This window comes from Mesoplodon mirus (genome assembly GCF_964341445.2).
Source record: "Mesoplodon mirus genome assembly, chromosome: 8".
In the NCBI taxonomy this organism is placed as follows: Eukaryota; Metazoa; Chordata; class Mammalia; order Artiodactyla; family Ziphiidae; genus Mesoplodon; species Mesoplodon mirus.
Genome location: NC_138984.1, coordinates 79945081 through 79960058, shown reverse-complemented (window position 1 = coordinate 79960058; position 14978 = coordinate 79945081). Strand labels below are relative to the sequence as shown.

The window sequence follows — 14978 nt, the reverse complement described above, 5'->3', positions numbered from 1 at the left end:
ATTTATTCAGTTCCTCTGTCCATTTTTTAATTGCTTTTTTTGGCTATTGAGTTGTGTGAGTTCTTTATATATTTTGGATATTAGCCCCTTATCAGATGGAGTGATCTTACTTTCTCTGAATTTGTCTCTCTTGTGCCTTTTTATTTTGTTTTAATTTATGTATATGTGCAGGTAGTATATTCATATGATATATATTTCTAAAGATGAAAAGGAAAACACAGTGAAAATTCTCCTTTCCTACCCTGCCTCTAGCCAAATTCTTATGCCCAGAGGCAACCACCTACAGTTTCTTGTATATTCTTCCAGACATAATCTATATATACTCAAGCCAATATTCAACCTACATATGACTTTTTTCTCAGATGGTCACATGTTATATGCATTATGTTATACCTCACTTTTTGATACTGAATGATGTATTTTTGATATCCTTATCAGTACATAAAGGGCTTCCCTTTTTAAAAGCTGCATAATAAATATTCCATTGATGGATATAACATGTTATGGGGTGGGTACCCCATCCTCTAAACATAAACATTAAGGTTATTTTATTGTTTAAAACTTATAGCATTGTTAAATTTCCCCCCTTTTTTTTTCTTCCAAACCAGAGGCTGGGAATTGTGTTTCACAGAGAAATTCTGTAACATAATAGGTGTTCAAGAGAATTGATAAGTAAACTTTTAACCACAGCTTTCACACAGTCAGGTATAGTATTGATATATACAATGAGAATGTCTATCCAATAAAGTTTTAGTATTTCATGTGTAGATCTGGTAAATTTTCAGAAGTACTTGGATAACTTAAAAATTGCTTACATTTACTTTTATAGTAATTGGCCCAAGTAATTCTTGGCAATATTCTTCTTAAGCTTTTACAAAAAAGCCAGAATTTTGGCAAGGTTGTATTGAAAGGTTAAGGACTAATAACTAAAAGGTAGTGTGCATTACATAATGCATATAAATAAAACTGAGCCGTGAATTGAAATTTTTTATAGTGTTAGATGAAAATATTCAGGAAACTCAGCAAAACATAAGTTTAGAGATGAATTTTACTTATTTTACTGTTTGATTCTTTTAAATTTAAAATCAAAGAGTCATTATCACTGTAGACATTTTATATCTATTTTACCAATTTCATTTTGAATTTGAAATTTTAAAAAGGCACGGTTTTTACTGATTAAAAGTAATGCCAAGCTGGGGAAAAAATTACTGGAAAAAACCTCGGCAAAATCATTTCCAAGTCCATGAAGAATTTTGGATATATCCTTATCCTGTAATTTTTATTGTTTAGGTGGTAAGATAAACCACAAGGGTGCGCTGTTTAACAGAACTACCGCATTTTGATTTTCCCAATTTTTTTTTCCCCGAAGATTCCTTTGAATAAAGCAGAAAGAAAATATTGGAAATAGTTACATTATATTAGAAATAGTAAATGACGCTTATCTCTTGTGGGTGAAGTGCCTGAAAACAGAGCTAGAGAGATAAATAACAGTAATGCATAACAAAGTGATTTATAATTAGCACAGTTTTATTCATTTTGAGCTTTTATCTTAATGTTCTTTTAAGTAGTCATTGATATTATATTTGCCTTAGGCTTACAGATAATTCAGTCTATCTGTAGCTTGGAAAGAATATTGTCAACCACATCTATCTTATGCTTTTTGGCTGTCTATATTTAATAATTTGCCTCTTTCCTCTAAGGCATTTCTCAATACTGGCAAATTAAGGTATTTGGATAGGATTTTGGAGCATCAACTGAAAATATTCACATAAAAGGCTGTTGATTTTCTGAGCTAATTTTGGCAACCGATTGTGCAGTTTCCAAAGAGGATTCAATGATGATCCCAGTTAGTAAGATAATTTATCTTAACCTTTTTGGGGAACATTTCTGCATCTAAAATTCTATCCACCTAAAGAATATATTTTAAAGACTACATAGTTTACTGTCATTGCTACAGTGTCCTTTGCATGTCCCTGAATCTCCCTGTACTCTTTTCACATGGTTTCAGATCTCATGTCGTTTTCTTTGTAAAGGTGAAATACATTGTTTTCTATGGAAATGTTCATTTGGAAGAGAAAACTATCCAATTAGAAAATTTCTGGCAGTTTTTCCTGGTACTCTTTAAGCACTTTGTGAACATGATTCTGCCTGAAGATGTGAAATGCCATTTGCACAACAACATATGTAAGAGCTGGCTCATGTTGTCATTTACATGGACTAGATCACATGTATTACTGCATAAAATGCATATAGTTATTTACATAAGATTGTCATTTACTTCATACGTGACAGAAGTCAGAAATGCAGTGGCATTGACTTAAATTAAAAGTGACTTAGAATTCTGGGATTGAAACTAAGTTCAGAAATCCAGTTTCCGTCCCGTGTCTGCTGACCAAGTATCTGTGAAGAGCACATTTAATGAAATCAGTGGCCAAAGGATGTCCTAGTATTATTGACAAATTAACCTTTTATGCCTATTTTACATTTGAAGAAGAGGAAGAAGAGTTGGACAGAAGCTGTAGGTAATCTTGACCCATTGAATTCACAGAACCTTTTGGAGAATTCTTCATTTTTTCATATTTGGTATGGCTTTGCTGCTTGGTTATGTGAGTATACAACAGTGAATTGTTTTTCCCGGGCTACTAGCATGGCACCTCGTTTTCTTTAAGATATTGGCTTTTGGCTGGGAGCACAATAAGGAATGCTTTTGATTGGGCATTTCACTTGGTCTCATTTTGCATTCTGCTGCAAACACTCAAATGTTGAGAAATTGAAATTCTTTGCCATATACTCTTATGCAAGTGAAATTTAATACTTAGAGTGTTAGTTTTTTAACAGCTGATTTGTTTCTTTAAAAATATTTGACATTTTTCATCTTTTACCCAATTTCATCTTTTAATATTTATCATGCTTTACAAGCAGATAAGATGATAGATTGTTATATGATTTTGAAATGTGCAAGTATATTTGGTCTTAGCTTCACTTAATGAGTTTAATCTAGTCATTTTATGCAGTCATTAAGGTTGTTGTAATAGAGCATATATTTATAATTTTTAAGAGATACACCCCTTTTTAGTTTTTTTCTCCAGGTTATCTCATAACATTTGATTTTTTTTTTGCCTCCACTCTCCACTTATATTATATAGAAAGTGGACCACACACATAATTCTCCAATTGCCTAGGAACAGTGGTTGTCATGGCATTTTCAGCCTGATATACGGGATACAGCTGTCTGTACTTCCAAAAATATGACTTGTTTCATTCAGTAGAGAAATGCACCAGCGCAGTATAATATTTAATATTCCTCCTCTTTTAAGGCTTTCCCAGATATAAGACATACTTTGTATTGTAGTTTTCATCAGATTTTCAAAGGGTCATAATCACACAAGAGCAGAAGTAATGACTAATGCTTATATATCACTTACTAATATTTCAGACAAGGCTCAACCACATTGCTCATTTAATGCTCACGAAAATCCTCTGAACAATTACTTTTTAGGTTTCTGCCAGCTTTACCTCTGACCTAAATGTAAAGAGCTATGCTCATTATAAAGTTGCTAAATTTTAAAGAACAATACTATTCAAAGAACAATAGTTCATTTATGGAATTTGTGTGGATTTATCCTCCTTATCTAGCTTTCCTCTCTGAAATACGTATACTGAGTTAATAAAATATCATTGAAAATAATCAGTGTTAGGGTCTTCCTTTACAAGTTCTCATAGTATGAAGTTTACTTAGCCTTTCTACCACTGTGACATTTGGGACCTCATGGTTTCAAAGACATGCCTTCCTCTGGTAACCAGCATGTTAACAGAGGTCAGGGTGGAGAGAAGCTGGCCCCTTTCCTGGAGCCACAGTGATAAAATGGTGAGGTCACTTGGATAATGTCTGCCATACAGCCTTAACTCTCTTTCTGGGATGAACTGAGTTGGCCCCAGCTTGTTCCCTTGATTTCTCCTTTACTCTCATTGAGGCCCTAAATCAGTTACCTATAGATGAGTATTCTCCTGCCCTGCTCCCCTCTGTTTGATCAGACCCCTGTGTTTGATCACTATGACCGCAGAGAACCATGGTTACGTGGGCTTCTCATTGCGGTGCCTTGTCTTTGTTGCGGAGCACGGGCTCTAGGCACGTAGGCTTCAGTAGTTGTGGCGCACGGGCTCTAGAGCTCAGGCTCAGTAGTTGTGGTGCACAGGCCTAGTTGCTCTGTGGCATGTGGGATCTTCCCGGACCAGGGCTTGAACCCATGTCCCCTGCATTGGCAGGCAGATTCTTAACCACTGTGCCACCAGAGAAACCCACCACCATCCTCTTTTTAACTTGATCCTGATCTCTGCTTTTTCCTGGTTCATTTTGTCTTTTTTCATTCAAGATATACTACTCAGGCCCTCATCTTTGGGCATTTAAAAAATGTTATAAGGGATTACCACTAATAAGATTTGGTTACACGCTTTCTCAAAGTATTGGAGTGTTGATGAAATGAAAGCAGATTGCCTCAGGGAGAGAATGTAAAACCCTTGCAAGGATATGTGTAACACAGGTTGTAAAATTCGTGTTTTGGTTTTATTCTGATATGCGTGGAGAAGGGCTGGAAATAATTATATTGTGGCAGAAGAACCCTAGTCTGGTTTGAGAGAGAGTCTTGGATCTGTAATACGCCTATTCTTCTTTGCTTTTGGTCCTCTTTCTCATTGTCTTCTTCATCTTCTACCTTGAAGAACAAGCCATTGAACTTCTTTATGGTTTGGGTTTCTCCTCTGTAGAATACCGTTTCATAATTAAATTTCCAAAACTCTTTTTTCAACTCTTTTATAGATTATAAAATCAACTCTTAAAGATTATAAAATCTTTTTTTTAATAGAAGTTGTTGTTGTCATTTAAAATTGGCCTTTAACAGATGAAAGTGCTTTGCTGCAGGGAACTTTGGTTTGATCAGTGTTACCAGACAGTGCTATCTAGTCTTGGTATTACTCCTCTAAAGATTTTTGAACCCTAAAGAACAATAGCAAAATGAAACATTGACTAACTGAGATCTTTCTCCCTGAACTCCTAACTGTAACACCAAAGTCAGCACAAGTGTTTTGGGCATCACTTAAAAGATGTTGAAGACAGAAAATTTGAGGAAGATACGCTCAGGTTAATGAGTTTGTTAACCAGAGAACACAGATGTTATCACTGACTAATCGTGAGTTTAAAACTAGATGATTTTGAGAGAAACCTAGTGGCAAGCGCAGCCACTCAGAATCCTCTGAAGAGATTTAATTTTTTTGTTAGTAACTCAAAAAGTCACAAGTGAAGAGTAGTGGTGGTTATTTAGATACCTGTAAGTGAATCCAGCTCTAATCTCATTGCTTCCTCTCATAGAATTTATTTCAGCAGATTGATAAACACCCTTAAAATTGGCAGAACAGTTGCCTGCTTACATAGCGTGGATTTAAGAGCTCCAGGTGCTGATACTGCTGCCCTATCGCTTCTTTCCCTAATTACAATCATCTGGTACCTGGAGTGTCACCCCCCCCCCCACTTCTTATACCCATTCACTGATGACTTTTTAAAATCTAAGTTGACCTAAGCAAGACTTTCAGTGCTGTAAATGATGTTAAAACAGGTTTATAGACAGAATAAGAAAATAGAATATATAAGTCCTAGATTTTTAGGAGTCTGGAGGAAGTGCTGTCCAAGGGGCAAAATGGTGTAGAACAAGGAGATTCAAGGCAGCAAAATAAACTTGCTCTGGACCCACCAAAATATAACATGTTGTGTGAAAAAAACATTAAAAAGAAAGAAAGAAACTGGCATGTATGCTTTCATCCAATACAAGTCACAACACGTGTGCATTTGTGTGTGTGTGTGTGTGTGTGTGTGTGTAGGTATAAGGTAAAAGGCTGGACACCAAAACTTCTATGAGGTGACCTGTATTAGCTGAGATTTATAGTAATTTTTCTTTTCTTTTTTTCCTCATCAATGTATGACTGTGTCTCATAAGAGATTGTGCTAATTTTATGATCAAATTAATAATAAAACTGATTTCACTGTAGTAAGAAAAACTTACCTTCAGAGCTTTGCCTATTTTGAAATTCAGTAGAATATCTTATACTTCTATATTATGTTCACTATGGTATAATAATTATATGTTTTGACATTTAAGAAAATTGATTTGTTGTTTAAGTTGTGAAATTATTTTAGAATTCTTCTATCAAGAGTTAAGAGTTAAAGCTTGACCTTCAGTTATGTGAAAGTTCAGTCATTAGGATACTAATGTCTAATTCATAGTAAATTAGGAAACCCTAATGTCAATTATAAGGTATTTTATAATATTTTATAGCATTTATTGAGAATGTCTGCATTGGAGAAAGATAATGGGAGTCTATCCCTTAAAAAGAAAAGAAAATTATGTGAGTTTTAAGACAATTTTATGAAATTGCTTAAGCTCTCTTTAACCCAACTCCTCCTCACACAGGAAATCGTATTATAAACAAACTAGAATCCAAAAGCTTCTAATAGAAACATTTAACAGGACTTCCCTGGTGGTGCAGTGGTTAAGAATCTGCCGGCCAATGCAGGGGACATGGGTTTGATCCCTAGTCCGGGAAGATCCCACATGCCGCAGAGCAGCTAAGCCTGTGGGCCAAACCTACTGAGCCTGTGCTCTAGAGCCTGGGAGCCACAACTCCTGAGCCCAAGTGCCACAACTACTGAAGCCTGTGCTCCTAGAGCCCACGCTCCACAACAAGAGAAGCCACCGCAATAAGCCTGTGCACCACAACGCAGAATAGCCCCTGCTCGCCACAACTAGAGAAAGCCTGCACGCAGCAGCAAAGACCCAACGCAGCCAAAACAAAAAAAGAAACATTTAACGATGTCATTGATTGAAGTTGGGCCACTGTATTTCCATCCTTTGATTCAATCTTTTTTTAAATTATTTTCCTATTTGTATTCTTCACTCTTAATCAGAATATATTGATTTCAGTGACCCACATCTTATAATTCAACTGTGATTAATAAGTGATCTAATAACAAGTACAGAGCTAGTACTAAGTAAATCTATTGAATACCATTCAATTCTATTTTCTTCAGCTAAATTTAGTTCCATTTTGAACCAGTGAATTCTGATCTGGATGTGAATTATGAAGGATTAACTATCTGGCATGGTTTTCAACTTGACCTTGCCACTTTCATTAGTGAATTCTGTTTCTCTGTGCAGTATTTTTCTTTTCACAGACTGTAAAATTTAGTGATGTAGATTCCTGTTAGAGGTGCAGTTTTTGCTGAAGGCAGGCAGACTTAGTGACTCTAACTAAAGTAAATAATTGAATATCTCTAATTATTAACCAAAGTGCTTTTCCCATAGTAAGAAGAAACCTGTCTGTTTTCTTGTGTTGTAAATCCTTTGGACTTAAATATAACTTGATATCAACTCCTTTTAAAATTTTTCAGTCATAATTTGACCAAAGGAAATGTACCTTGTCTAGGTGGTAAAAGCTAAAGACAGTTCTAAGCATTTCTTTCATTTTAATTGTTCACATTAAATGTATGAAATATTTCAGATTTATATACTATAATTCACTTCCCTGTACCCCTCACTAAGAATTAACAAACTGGTGTTAAATATTTAGCTTTTATTAAACTCCTTTAAGGTATGATGAAGCTGCCTGAGGTGACTTAAAGGTGGAGTTTTACACACAGTGGATTTAGCTTGTGCAGTGGACTAAGCACAAGTTCCTAAGTTGTTTAAGGTTGATTATAACTGAGACTCACCCTAATAGGACTCCCACCACTGCCATCACTAAAGAAAGTACAGTCTTAGAATAAGTACCTCCTTTTATCTGCACTTTTTACTCTAACCTCTACACTACAACTATCATTTGCTTATTTTTTTTACACTTTCACATATTTGAAAATGGATAAATTACATGTAATAACATTAGCTACTACTTATGGAGAATGTACTGTATACTAGGTGCAGCACTAAGTGCCTTACGCAGGTCATTTCACGTGAGCACCCAGCCCCTAGGAAGCAGGTACTGTTACTTTTCCCAGTTTGTGGAGAAGGAGGCAGAAGGTTGCAGGGACAATAAATGCCACGTTCCCCGTTCAAGCCCTGGCATCGACTCCAAAGCTCATGTGTTTGGTAACCATTACACTGGCTGCCTTCCAACTTGCAAACCCTCTGTAAGCTTCTCGCCAATTAGACAAAGTCACACTCAAAATCCTGGGTAGCTCAATCCTGAGAAATGCAAGAGTAGAGCTATTGGGAGCCTATTAAGGAGCATATTCCTGAAGTGCACAGAACAAAACGGGGCTTCAGAATGCATGGGGGCCTTCCTTGCCCTTTCTTTCTTTCTTTCAACATTTTATATGGGAACTCATGACGTGTTTACTTAAATAACTGCAGTATTTTAGTACGTCCACTTCTTAGCAAGCTTGTATGCTGGATCTGTATATTCTACACGTATCCCACAGTACACGCCAGTTCTCTTAGCTACAATCTATTTAGGAACACCTAGATCTTCTACCTCAAATGCCCCTTCTTTCTTGCAGGTTTTTACCCAAGAGAAGGATGTTTTCTGTAGACATAGTATCCTGGGGTTCTTCCATTTTAGTCTTATTAGCAATGTTTTAGTTAACACAAAATAACTCCCCAGTTTGATTTTCTTTTGACTGCTGCTTAGCTGATTGAAATTCTTCTCTAAGTCTCCTTAAACACACACACACAAAATAAATTTAAAAACTCTTGTCTCTCTGTCTTACAGGACAACAAGAAATGTATATTAAGCTATTTCCTTGAATGCTAATACTAATATCACTCATATCTCAGAACAAAACTTATATTCCTTTCACTAATCTATGCTGATTAAACTCACCCTTCTTTTTTTTTTTTTTTTTTTTTTTTGGCGGTATGCGGGCCTCTCACTGTTGTGGCCTCTCCCGTTGCGGAGCACAGGCTCCGGACGCGCAGGCTCAGCGGCCATGGCTCACGGGCCCAGCCGCTCTGCGGCATGTGGGATCTTCCTAGACCGGGGCACGAACCCGTGTCCCCTGCATCAGCAGGCGGACTCTCAACCACTGCGCCACCAGGGAAGCCCTAACTCACCATTCTTATTCCTTCAGAACTCCTGCATTGGCCCATCTTATGTCAGTTGTTAAATTTACATTTTTGTCACCAAGTTAGTAAGCTCTTACCATTGATTATAGCATTGAATCTAGTGATGCAGGTAATATAGTTGACCTGGTCACATGGAGTGACAATCATGTCCTCTTCAAAGGTCTTCGTTCTTAGTCCCTATGATCCAGTTGCTGGTCTGGAAACATCAGTCCATTTGCTTTCATGACATGCCCATACAATAGAGGAAGGGGGTAAATCTTACGGAATAAGGTTATAAAGCATGTGCTCCCCCAAGACGTTCATGGCTTTGCCCATCTAACGTGCATTTCCTCAACTGTCCACAAATGCTATTAAAACTGTTTTAGCATTTGTAACACTGAAATATGTGTATTTGGACAAATTTTAAATTCTTTATCCATAGAAATATAAATATCCTGTACAAAAAAATGTTAGCTTATTTTAAGACCTCTAGGGTGATAAATGAAATATATGAGTTTATTTTTATTCTGTCTTTGAGTTATTAAGTCCATATAAATTTGTGAGCCTCTGTATATACATTCCTCCCTTTTTTATCTCTCTGCTATTTGCTTTATTATATTATAACCAGAATTTAAGAGCTCTAACTCCTAAACAGATACTACTGTCTGAGAAATTCATGTTGTGACTGCTTTTATCAGGTAACAGACCAATAAATGACAGTGGCTGGGAGCCTGACCTAAAGGGGAACACGGGTTGTTTTCAGACTGTGTGAAAGCAATCGGTCCAAACATAAGAAACATGATTTCAGCATGGAATTAGAAGGAAAATCAAATGCTGCCATGACTTCATGCATTCACCAATTACTTATTGTTCACCTACTGTGTTCCTACTGATAAACTAGGTCTGTAATAGGAATGGGGCATGCTTGAATAGGGCTTGACAGAAGTAAACTCATCAAGAAATAAAATGATGTCTTCTACTGCTTTTGATGTTTTAGATCAATATTTTAAAAAATGAAGTGTCATATTGTTTCAGGAGAATTTTGGCCTTCTCCCTAGCAATCCCTAAATTTCTTACTTTTATAAGATAGTAAGTGAAGGTTTCTGAACACAGAGACATATCATCAATAAGAAGATTTTAATTTAAACTTTATGTCCTATTCAAAATGATATTTAACTACTGCTGATCCATCACTACATTTCTTTCTCAGCTCTGTGTCGCCAAGGGCCCTTCTCCTAATTATTTCAGAGGTCCAAGCAGCAGTTGAAGGCCCACCCATGGGGTTGGGGGGGGGTGACCCTCTGATTTAATCAAAATTGGCTTCAGTGACTCTGATTCAAAATCTGGGTTTGGGTGGCAGGCTTTAAATCTTTTCATGCTGGATTATGGAGACGTCTGAAGAGTTCTGTAGGAGGGACCAGGGTAATGAGAGGAGATTGGTGGCTGCAGCTATTTACCAACTGGTATGGAAGAAGTTTAATGTTCTGATTACCGATAAGGTCAGCCTGGTGCCACCCTGTCTGACCCCCTTGTTAACATGAGTTAACCTTAGTGAGAGGTGTGTTCCACCAAGTGCCTGCCATATGGACCTGACTCTGCTTCTGCCCGTGTGAGATGAGCTGCCTTCTGCTTTTGTCCCTAACAGAACTGGCAGTGATGACAACTAACTCAAACTTTTCTCTCTGAGAGCAGGCTTCCTTTCTTCTCTGGCAGAAATATTATAACATTACAAAATAGTAAATTTGCTAAATTTTTTGTGGTATATAGCAAGACATAATGACTGATAAACATCTTATGAACTAGGCCGCTTCCCTTAGTTGTACTTACATTGTCTCTTAAGATTGGAATGGCCCAAGCTTTACATACTCTCCTAGTCCAAGTTTATCAAGGCCTTTTATTTGCAAATGAAGAAGGCCGTATTTGGTTCATTTCATTCACTCAACACGTATTTATTGAGAAACTTCTATGAGACAGACTTTGTTCTGGAGACACGGAAGTGAGCAAAATAGGAGGAAAAAATATCCTTGCCCTTAGAGTCAAACCTGGTGGAAGCAACAATAAACAAGGTAAAGAGGCCAACTCTGTGGTATGTTAGAGAGTGATTAAATGCTGATCATAAAGATCAAGCTGGGAAGAGGGATAGCAATTGTTGAGGTGGGGTGGGGGAGGTCAAGGAGGAGCTCACTGAAAAGGTGACATTTGAGAAATGACCTGAAGAAGATGATGGGGTAAGACATTAAGTTATCGGAAGAGCATTCCAGGGACAGGGACAGCAAGGGCAACCACTCTGAGGTGGGAACACTCCTGGCACATTTGAGGAGCAGTGTGAAGGCCAGTGTGGCTCACTCTGCTCCACACCTGGAGAAGGAGGTGGTCAGAGAAATCTAGGGGCCAGGTCGCCAATGGCCTTAGAAGTCATTACAAGGACTTCAGCTTTTCTGTACCAATTGGGAAATTATTAGTGGGTATTGAACACAGTGCCTTCACCTGATTTTTATTTTAAAAGGATCCTTTATTGCTATATTGAGGAAGGACTCTTGGGAAGCAATGTGGAAGAAGCAATCTAATTAGAAGGTTCTTAGTGATGGCTCACTCTGTGGTAGCAGTTGAGCTGGATGAGCCAATAGGATGGACTTGATATGGAGTGTGAGAGAGAGGGGACATGGGAGGGTGACTCCAAAGTTTCTGGCATGAACAAATGGAAGAATGACTTGCTGTTTTTATTGAAACAGGGAAGACTGTGAGAACAGGGTTTTTTTTTTTTTTTTTCTTTTTGCGGTATGCGGGCCTCTCACTGTTGTGGCCTCTCCCGTTGCGGAGCACAGGCTCCGGATGCGCAGGCCCAGCGGCCATGGCTCACGGGCCCAGCCGCTCCGCGGCATATGGGATCCTCCCAGACCGGGGCACGAACCCGTATCCCCTGCATCGGCAGGCGGACTCTCAACCACTGCGCCACCAGGGAGGCCCAACAGGGTTATTTTTAATGGGGGAGATGAAAGGAGGATTATCAGGATCTTAGTTTTAGACATGCTGAGTTTGAAATGAGCTTCAACATTAAATGAAGATCAGACAGAGGTCCAGGATGGAGACATAATTTGGAAATCATCAACATATAAATAATACATGAAACCCAGAGATAGCAGACATTACCAAGAATGAGTATAGATTCTAAAGAGAATATGTCCAAGGACTAGATGAAAAGGAACCAACACAGGAAACAGAGAGTTCAGATATTTGCAGAGTAAGGAAATAGTATTCTGGATATAAGAAAAAGAAGATTTTAGAGGGTGGTCAACTGTTTAATGCTGCTAATATGTCAGACAAATGAGTTCTAAGAAGTAACCACTGATTTAGTCATGAGGGAGGTCATTGATGACTTTGATAGTGTAAAGGAAAAACTCAGTTTTCTACCCATGTAGGGAAAACCCAATTCTTTCCTACTGTGTGTTTCTTCCCTGTGAGTCTCCTTTGCTACTCACACAAAACATTTCACTTCTGTTCAACAGATGTGTAGAGGTTTTCCCCACACCACCAGGCAACTTTTAGATACCAAAATTCAGCTAAATTCTGACACCATCTACCCAGAGACAACATCAGATTCCACAGGATAAGGGCTCAGTCCCACAAGACGTCCCTCCCTTTCCTACACACACTTCAGGCACCAGTCACAAGCCCAAGTTATCACCTCTGCTCCTGACCGACCAGCTATTGATTAGAGATTCCAATGACCCACTTCTTGGACTTCAGATGCCAACCACAAGTCCAGGTTGTTACCTATACTTCTGACCAACTGGCTATTAATCAGAGGTTCCTTCGAGTCCCTCCTCACGTTTGATTAATTTGCTAGAACGGCTCACAGAATTCAGGGAAACGCTTACATTTACCAGTTTCCTAAGGGATATGATAAAGGATATAGATGAACATCTAGATGGAAGAGATGTATAGGGCAAGGTATGTGGGAAGGGGCATGGGGCTTGCACTACCTGTCCAGGTATGCCACTCTCCCAGCACCTCCACGTGTGCACTGACCTGGAAGCTCTCTGAACTCCATACTTTTGTGATTTTACGGCAGCCTCATCACATAGGCGTGATCAGTCATTAACTCCATTTTCAACCCTTCTCCCTCCTCAAGAGAATGAGGGCAGGGCTGAAAATTCCAGGCTTCTAATCATGACTTTCCCATGACCAGTCCTCATCCAGGAGCCCATCCAGAGTTGCCTCATTACAACAAAAGGTCCTCCTATCATCCAGGAAATTACAAAGGTTTCAGGAGCTCTGTGTCAGGAACTGGGGCCCAAGACCAATATTAGAGCAAGAGATGCTTCTAGTGTTCTTGTCACTTAGGAAAGTTCAAGGGTTTTAGGAGCTCTGTGACAGGAATGTGGGCAGAGACCATTATATATTTTCTGTTATCTCACAGATAGGAATAGTTTTAATGGGTCAAAGGTTGAGAAAAATCTGATTGGAGGGGTTCGAGTGGGAGATGAGAAATTGGAGGAAAAAAACTATGAGTAACACTTTTAAGCAGGTTTGTTATAAGGGGAAAGAGCAAGATGATGTGGCAATGGGCCAGGAGGCACCGGCCAGCCTGCTGACAGTCACATGCTGTGAGTGTGAGCATTAGCTGTGTATAGAGTCGAGGACCTCAAATGACCTTGCCTTTGGTAGACATATAGATTTTTGAAATGTTTGTCATTGATGTATTGTGCCAAAAAGAGAAAGATTAATCAAGCCAGTCTTAATGTACAGATATTCTTCCCTTTTTCACTTCTTACATCCAGTATTTTCTCTAGATTTTTCTTTGAAAGCTAGTTTTTAACTGAGTTGCCTATGAGTCTTCTACATTTTCATTAGTTGTTTACGTGCCGGCCTCCCATTCTAGCCTAACTTTACTGAGAAGCATCATATTATACTTTTCTTTACATATCCGTCTCTGACACGTGGCAGATACTCCGTAAATGCTTTTTGAATGAATGACCATTATGTTCCATATTGGCATATGATGTGTTTGATGTAAAGGTCAGTGCCTTCCTGAAGTTTGCTGTTCATTTCTGAATAGAGATTCTATTTGGTCACTTTGTTTTCCATAGAGTTCCTCTGGAGCACGCAGAGTGAGGACGGGCTCTCTGCAGCTCAGTAGCACATCTGGTGGGAATTCATCTTTGAAAAGGACAAAGCGAAAAGCACCTTCCCCACCCTCCAAAACAGCCGTGCAACAAAGTGATGAAAATAGTCACGTGACTGGTAATGCTACTTTTCCCATTAACATTAGTGTTGTGTTTTCTTTAATATAGACAATAGAAAAGATAGAGGTTATAAATCACATCTTTTTATTAAATAATATTAGTACTTAAACTTAGGCTTTTAATTAATTGATTTTAATAGTAGTGCTTAGTCCCTGATTGTTCTCACTACCTTTGAAAAATCTGCATAACAAAATTTAAAACTGTACAGCTCCATTATCCTAAAATGAGCATGTTATAATTTGTGACTCTATTCAGAAAGATACTGCCTTTCCAGGATTGACTACATGTAGGATTGGGAATCAAAATAGATTTTAGCTGTATCACAGCTAGACAAGTACAGTGGCTCCTAATAAGGTTAGGGCTATCTTTTTCTGAATTATATAAAAATGACTTAAGTTAAGGTACTAAGGAATTGTTTAATTGGTGAATGTGACTTGCTCAGAAGTTGTGTTTCTTCTGTCTTCTAGCCCTGCAGTCGGTACCTGCAATTCCTACAGACAGTGTTTTAGAAGCAAACTCTTCTGAGGGCCTGTCCAGCCCAGGTGTGACACCTCTGTTCCACATCATGTAACCACTGAGAAAGAACTTCCAGGACAGTTGAGGGATGAATCTAGTCGTAATGCTCTGTATATGAAGGAGATACAGA

At 38.3% G+C, this 14978-nt stretch overlaps 1 protein-coding gene across 5 annotated transcripts in view; it reads left to right on the top strand.

Annotated features, from left to right (window-relative positions):
• The window catches only part of COBLL1 (cordon-bleu WH2 repeat protein like 1), a 165208-nt gene that overhangs the window by 128789 nt on the left and 21441 nt on the right, over positions 1 to 14978 (top strand). For all 5 annotated transcript variants that reach the window (XM_082630045.1, XM_082630044.1, XM_082630046.1 and 2 more), the window contains 2 exons: positions 14177 to 14330; positions 14800 to 14874. In XM_082630045.1, coding sequence (XP_082486171.1) covers positions 14177 to 14330; positions 14800 to 14874 — 229 coding nt within the window. The remainder of the gene's footprint in view (positions 1 to 14176; positions 14331 to 14799; positions 14875 to 14978) is intronic.